Source organism: Megalopta genalis, chromosome 18, assembly GCF_051020955.1.
Source record: "Megalopta genalis isolate 19385.01 chromosome 18, iyMegGena1_principal, whole genome shotgun sequence".
Taxonomy (NCBI): Eukaryota; Metazoa; Arthropoda; class Insecta; order Hymenoptera; family Halictidae; genus Megalopta; species Megalopta genalis.
In genome coordinates this window covers 870,637-878,688 of record NC_135030.1, presented here as the reverse complement: position 1 = coordinate 878,688, position 8,052 = coordinate 870,637, and the positions used below count along the sequence as shown (strand labels likewise).

The 8,052-nt window shown below is 35.0% G+C and overlaps 1 protein-coding gene across 2 annotated transcripts; it reads right to left on the bottom strand.

Annotated features, from left to right (window-relative positions):
- Positions 1-1,208: 1,208 nt before the first annotated feature.
- LOC117228450 (uncharacterized) lies at positions 1,209-7,636 on the bottom strand. Of its 2 annotated transcripts, none has more exons than XM_033484214.2 (5): positions 7,474-7,636; positions 7,153-7,388; positions 6,529-6,924; positions 6,369-6,452; positions 1,209-6,092 (listed from the first exon to the last, which is right to left on the bottom strand). In XM_033484214.2, the coding sequence occupies exons 2-5, from the start codon at positions 7,168-7,170 to the stop codon at positions 4,020-4,022; spliced, it is 2,571 nt and encodes an 856-aa protein (XP_033340105.1). In that variant the 5' UTR covers positions 7,171-7,388; positions 7,474-7,636; the 3' UTR covers positions 1,209-4,019. The 2 variants fall into 2 exon arrangements, with proteins under 2 accessions (XP_033340105.1, XP_033340106.1); XM_033484215.2 differs by having other exon boundaries at positions 7,153-7,385.
- Between the last annotated feature and the right edge of the window lie 416 nt (positions 7,637-8,052).

The following is an 8,052-nucleotide window of genomic DNA, read 5'->3' as shown; positions in this document are numbered from 1 at the left end:
GTTGAATTCACTGCGTATGCAACCGTGTATCACTTTTCTAAAAAATCGTCGGTTCTCTTGTTTCTCAATTCAATAAATAATTCCAATATTCCGTCACTTTTTGTGCGACGGTTTACCATTCCAGGATATAAAATAAATTGTAAAAATATTGAAAATCCTACAACTAAAAATAAGCCGGTTCTTAAATCCACACAATGAAAAGCGTAGAATCACGAATTTGTTGTCATTAACACTCGACCGTCGAGTAGATCGTGCCTGCTTGTCCACCCACGTACTCGATCGTAACAGATGTTGTATAACAGTTATCGGAAAACCAAAATACCGTTCGTGTAAGCGAGCGCTTTACTACGGAAGTTTCTGCATGTGTGATATAGTCTCTGAAGCGAGGCCGTTCATTCATTCATTTGGTCGAACCAGGTCTGCTGGATCCGAATTATTGGAACATTAGCTTGATTTAAGCGAGCTGGGCTCGGCCTGATCGCGCAGGATCAATTTCGTGCATGTATGCATCCGATAGCGACGCGAACGTGCGTCAATTTTTTCTCAACGTAATGCAACACCAACGAGGCTCTAGAAATTGCGCTAACATTAAAAAGAAAAAAAATCGGTAACGCATTCAATTCTCTTGTGGTCGGTAAAATGTTTAATTGAGTTTGGGACGTTACACTCTGCAATAATATTTTATTATTATTATTATATTATAATATATATATATACTATAATATATAATAAATTATATAATATATTATAATATATATATTATATTATTGTATTATTATTTTATATATTATTATATGATATATATTATATTATATATTATTATATTATTATATTATTAGGACGTTACACTCTGCAATAATATTTTATTATTATTATAATATTATAATATAATATAATATTGAATAATATTTTATTATTATTATAGTATTATAATAATAATAAAATATTATTGCAGAGTGTAACGTCCTAATAATGTTACTTCACACTTTTTTAATTATTATAATATATAATAAATTATATAATACATTATAATATATAATATATATTATAATATGATTATTATTATATTATTGTATTATTATTATTATAATATTTTATTATTTTGTTACGAAAAATACCCGAGTTTCGCTGAATAAATACGTCCGTACATAACGTCGATTCAACATCCTAATAAATAATTGATAAATTCAGTGGAACAAGACTGAATCTCCTCTTTTAGACACATTTTATTCGATCGTACATATATGTACAGTTTACATAGTAATCACCGTCACATTACATATGATACATCCTGGTTATTTTTCGAGTCGAATGAATAACTCGATCGCGTATAGAATCGTTTCCTGTCGGACTCCAAACAATTGGTTTCGTTCAGTTGACTTCGACTAAGGATTAATGCACCTTAATATCGTAGAAGCGTTTTTACGCACGCGGAAATACCAGACAACTTGGTCCTTCTACAAAAGGTCCTTTTATTATTTCTTCTGCGATTATTATTATTAGTATATTACCAAAGAACTAAGGAAAAATGCATCGAGGTAGTTAGAAAAGCCAGAAATTCCGTTCTTTTCTTTTCGGTTTATTTGGTATTGGTACGTCTGTCCCACTATTTTTTGTTTTTTTTTTTATTTTTGCAACGAATCGAGAACCATTAGGCAACGATCATTTTCTTTTCAATTACAGTCGAATCGAGATGAAGCTTGACGGAACGAACCATTCTCACGATTAACTCGCGCCGAAACATCATGTTTGTATCCTATCTGCGATCCGCTCTCCACCTCTTCGTGGTAGAATCACGAAATCCTCTTTATCGTCGTTTTAGAATGTGAAATTCGTCTTGCTCGGGCGTTGATCGTTTTTATTTTATCTCGCGAAAGATGTCGAAGACGATCTTAACAAATGGCTCCGCCGTTCTCTGAACAATTTCAAACGGTCGTCGCGCTCGAATTCTCACTTCGCAGCTCGGAACGAAGTCCAGAAACGAAAAGAAAGACATTTATTGTAATTTGCAAAAGCTTTATATATCCATGATAAACATTCTTTTTTTTTACAGTTTTTCATACTCGAGACCTGCACCGACATACCAATAATTCGTGCTCGTACAGTTCATTGTTTGACGGAACGTGAAGAGTGTTTACGTTGCTCTCTCGACGGTGCTGTAGAAATTAAGTATGTTTCCTCGATACTGGGAGATCGCGCGAGTTCAATGTGCACAAACTCGCTCGAGAAATTTCGTCGCGAATTTTTCTCCAGCTTTTTGAATAACGTCGACAGCCTGAAATGTATGCTCCTTGACCGTCTCGATCGTCGTCCATTCGTCAATGGAGAGCCGTACAAGAACGCGCGCGTACAGTTTTCACACCCCTGCCATTCATCTCTGTATATTGCATAATGCTTATATAATATTTGTTTACACACGTACGGCGTACGGTTCGAATATTATTCTTGATACGATGGTGGTTTTTTCACATGAATTTTCATTGAACACGGTTCTACCGGCGTGCCGCCACGATATCCGCATCGTCCAGACGTTCGTAATCGCGTAGACCCGAAAAATCGGGCGAACAGTGCGTTTGTCAAGAACATCGCGCATTACAGAAACGTTAATAACATTCGACGAAATCTGTAGATCGCAAGATCAGCGAGCTTATTCAGCCACTTTCCTCGGCGAATCCATTCGACTACTCGAAGAACCACCATTTTGGCCATTAAATATTGCTTCGATCGATAAATAATATATAATAATCTCTAACTGGAAAAATAATCTGAAAACTTATACAACAGAATACTTAGATCCCATCGGTTTCTACAACGTTTTTTAGTCTTTGCAACTAGGACATGGTGATCGCTTGTTCTTTCGCCTCGATAACAATAAGTTGCACAAGATCGCAGGTATTTACCGAAAACAGTGCAAAAATAAAGGAGAACGAGAAAGAATTCTGTTACATTCGCTTGAACGATTGAGAAACATTGAACTTTACAGCAGCGATATTTGCAATATTATTCGAAGCTTTGGTATCACGGTTTTTCCACGAAAGAAGGTTTTCTCGTAAACTTCCCTCGACGCAAACGAAGCTCCTTAACGCGTTATTTCGGGGATATATATCTTAAGAATTAGATCAACGAGATAATATTGTCCGCCGCTGCATCCTGTCGAATTGATTCGTGTACACAAGGAAAATATAGTAATATTACTCGTCATTAGCTCTAGAAATTGTCGAATAAAAATTATGAAAATTTTACACGCGAAACATCGCCGAACACAAGCCTGTCCGCGTTCTCCTGTATCAATCAATCCGGAATGATGAACTGGTTCTGCAACGCGGGCTACTCTTGCTGCTTCTAATGACGAAATTAGAAGTGGCGCACGCTCTGCGTTTTGACATTCATAGATTGTCGACGATCCGACGAACGAATTCTTAAATATTGTCACGATTCAATGCACGTGAACGCAATTCACCTTACAATATTCCATCGCAGTAACAAGAATAAAAGTCTCGTCGTGTCATTTAATTGGGCTATTTTTTTTTGTCCGATATATACTATAGAGTAATTCTATACAAAACTGTAGAGAATCGTAATAACGAAAACCAAATGACGACAGCAGAGTTCATCGTTTCCTTTGCAAAAACAGCCTGGATAGAGTATCCCTATGTAGCAAAAATTCAACAAGCATTTGAATAAATTATCATTTTCCCAATTCAGATTAGGCATTCTTAATTATATAAAATAATCGAGCTATTTTCAATTATAATTATACATATCGGCGATACTATGTACTTATTGTTTACAAACTAACTCACCAGGAGATGAAATTGTTAATATCGATTCGACAAATTAAATAAATATAATTGTATGTCTGCAGTGGTGTATAGAATGTTTTTCTTCCTAAGCTACTGATCTTGGTACAGCCTTAGTTTCATATAGTTACAAAAAATAACGCTCTGTTATCTTTAAAGGAACTCCCTGCTGAGATAGTAATAATAATCATCTTGAAATATTTTTCAGTTGAGACACTTTTACATTTTTGATCCCACCCTGTCGTGACTTCTCTGAAGCCTTTTGTGATCCTTCCTGTATTTCTCGATCGTTAAATCTGCACTGTCCACGCTCGACAAACGCAAAGCAAAGGAATCTACACTCGCTGCAAGCTTCAAGTAAGTTTCTTCCATTTCCTTCGTAATGTTCGCTTCGTAATCGAAATCGATGTTGTCTATTTTATTGGAAGCCTGTGGCAGAACAACTTTCTCGTCCTCGTTGGGCACGTCGAAAGTTATCAAATCTTTCTCTTTCTCCGATTCCGTGTTGTTCGCGCTTGTGAAATTGTCTAGAACGTTGCTTAAATTCTCGTTAACAAAATCTTGGGCATCTGTTATTAGGTCTTCGCGTTTTTTATTTTCTTGAATATTTTCAGGCGATCTTCGTGCATCGTCAAACAGTTTCGGTTTTATCTCCGACTCATTTAAGTACACCAACGACGAACTCTTGTCGATTATACTTTCGGCAGGCTTTAATTTCGAGTAATTCGTCACCGAATTGTCCATGTGTACCGACGACTCGACCCACTCAGCCACTCTCTGTAACTGATTATTGTCATGCAACAAGATCGGAGAACTTTCCTCGCTGCTGGTTGAAATCGATCTGTCCGAGCCGGACCGAGATAATTTCTTCGAATGAACTAAAGCCGTATTTGGCTTGTTACTTCCGCTAGTATATAATACAGTTTTATAATGGCCAGCATTATCTAAAAGAATATTTTTCGATCCAGGCGTGACTCTTACAAGACAATTCCTTGGACCGGTTATTCGATTTTGACTACTTGGTTTCAAACCGATATTATGCAATGACTGAACAACATCACTAGAACTGCTGGAAGGATCAGAAGTAGAAATCACTATACTATCACTACTGAAACTGCGACTAGTAGCCACTTCGATCTGTCCAGAATCGTTTTGGTTCAAATTGTTATCAATATTCTTTACTTCTATCAACGTCAGCTGCGTCGACTGATGCGATTCTTGCTGGGTTTTATCGTTTTTCCAAATTCTGTCATTGATAATGTCAATTTCAATATCGCTACAGACTTTGTCCACATTCTTATTAGCCTTTTCGTTAGTCTGAGACTTCAATTTTGTCCATTCATTCTTTCGCAATCTATCATTAATAATATCAATGTGACTCTGTTCTTTCCCATCGAAATGACTATTACGAACTTCAGGAACTATGTAACTATGATTGGAAGATTTCTTTTCCAATTTATTCCAACAATTCGGATTGAATATACCGTCGATCGAGGACTCGGATTTCTTATATGATTTCGCTGATTTTCCTTTCTCTGAATTCAGTTTGCCGTTGTTACACATGTCGCCGACTTTTTGAGGCATTTGTGTAGCCGCGTTGTCAGTCTGGCTGTGAAAAACATTTTGAGTTTGCGTATCGTTCCTGCGCATCGAGTTCTTTTTATTTAAGCTGACTTTTGTAACAGAGTTCGCGCGACCGTCCTCTTTCGTATTTTCTATTTTACCATTTCTACTTAAAAATTTATCTTTTGTGCTTAGATACTGACTACTAGTTGTATTAATATTGTTTGTACAGTGACTGTGGTATTGCATATTACTAATACTAACGTTTTCATTCGTTTCGTGATAAACTATATGTAAATTAGAATTTTGACTTTCTTTAGTTTGGCGATTTTTCTCAATATTTTTCTCTACATTCTGTGCATATTTCGTAACACAATCGTTGCAAGAAAAAACATCTTGCAAATTAGTTTGTGTCTCAGCATCGACCATTAAAATCCTACGGTTGCAAGTGCAGGTATCACAATGTTTAGCAAATATTCTTTCCTTTTCCCTATCTTCTAAAACTTTAGCCATTATTGCAGCCGAGACGACGTCTACTGGAGGCTTGGATTCATCGCTTTCATCATCGCTGTCTTTCTCAACTGCAGGCTTAGTTACATTATATACCATCGCTGTCGGAGGAAATGTTGAAATTGGTACTGTAATACTTTTAACGTCAGGAGTATTATCGTTTGAACGTTTCTTTTGTGCAATGTATGTTCTAACTTTGGCTTGTACTTCCGAAGGTAACTGAAAGAAAATAATAGTTATCAAATTTGTTTATGCTGAAACATAGAATTGAACGTATAATATACCCATGCTCAATTGTTCGTAGGCCAATATCTCATAAAATATTGAAAGTAAAAATTATTTATGGAACATGGTAACATATTATAAAAAGATAAGCTCTCTGACAGAACTAAACATCTTTTACATTATTAATTTTTAATTTCATTTTTATCATATTTTCGATACGATAAGAGATTTATATTTTATACATGAACATACTGTGTATCGGTTACTTACAGAATCATATTTTTGACCAATGAAATTAGAAGGTTTACACTGAAGAAGTTGTATTGCCAAATTCACATCATTCCTATACTTTTCCTGGAAATGAACATATATGTGAAACAAGTTGCGTGCACAATTTAAATTAGATAAAAATATAAACATTTGAACATACATTATCTTGGGTTAAACGATGTATAGTATAATTTGCATCTGCTAATCTATGAGACAAGGTTGCAATATCCTTAGTGAACGCACTTTTCTCAGTTTCACATTTGTCTACGATCTTCAGCAATTTATCCTCAAGATTTTGATTTACTTTTTGAACACGTTTGTGAGCCTCGTGTAGTCTTGAATATTTTTCCTGCCATATTAAAAGTTCTTCCTTCATCGATGCTAATTCTCCGTTCGGAAATTTATCAGCTTCATTCAAAAACTGTGTCTCCATTGTTGCGATGTGATTATCTCTTTCCATCAAATGTTGCCGTAAGTTTTCTATTTCAACATGCAAATGCATGTCACAGTGTTGTTGATCGTACTGAGTGCAATGTACACATTTACATCCGCATTCCTACAATTATGTTTGACACTTTTTGTATAGTAGACAATTAAATTATAGATTACTTAAAACAATGAGGTAAATCCGTGAAATGTTATAATCAGTTTGCTTCTTTTAATATTTTTTTAATGAATTATTGTTCACCATCGTAATCACATTCTACCATTTTCGTTTTAATGTTATACAAAAATGTTTAAATTTGCTTCTACGTAACATTGACTTACTCTTTAATCTACGTACCTTACATTTTTCAGCCATTGTGTAGTACGGAAAATATATTAAAAACGCTTGGAAAATATTGACTAATTGCGAGACTGAAAAATTTGAGCCTCATAACCCTGTCGTTGGTTTCGTGCAGAAATATGGACAGTTCGCGTACGTCACGACGCAACTTAATTTCTTATATCGTCAGCGACGACAATACGACACGAGAAATGTCTTCGATAAAAACTTTACAACGAATCCGATGAGAACTTCTGGAACAACAGATTGTAATTTTTGCTGCCATTCAACACTCATTTAGCTCGTACGAGTATTTCGATTGTCGATGTTTAGCCTTACATTGCTGACGTTTATTAGCAGCTGTCGATGTGGTGGCGTATTACGTGCTTTCATGATTCTCTACAAAGTAGATTACAAATCCACGAGTAACAAAGCATAGTCGAATGCAAAAACAACTTGAAAATAAATGTATAATAATGAAAATCGTACTTAATATGATGCTCGAATACTTGGCCAATAAAATTGCTTAAAGCACTGATAGCGACTCTTATTGGATATCAATACGTGACCATGCCATCTGTCAAATTTACGCGGAAAAATAAAAATTGAATGATCGTAAAGGGCATCAGATACTCGCATAAAGAATTCAACGGGAAAAGTTGCGTGGGCAATATGATTAAAAATGAACATAGGGATTTTGATTTGCTGAATTATTTATTAAATATTTGTTATACCCCATACATAATGCTTGTAATCTTAAAACTGTTAATGATGTTAATACAGCAATAATTATATGTTGACACAAATATGTACTTAATACTTGAAAAGTAGTATTTTTTTTTATAAATTCGTGTTTCAATAGATGTTTCTTATTTCGTATAAGAAAATGCATCAATGATTTGAAATTAAAATTAACAT

Bases quoted from the DNA above. Each gene is read 5' to 3' on its own strand.
- LOC117228450 (XM_033484214.2), bottom strand. The intron at 6,453-6,528 runs GTATGTTCAAAT...GTTCATTTCCAG, and splicing joins ATCGTTTAACCCAAGATAAT to GAAAAGTATAGGAATGATGT. The intron at 6,093-6,368 runs GTAAGTAACCGA...ATTTTCTTTCAG, and splicing joins TTGGTCAAAAATATGATTCT to TTACCTTCGGAAGTACAAGC.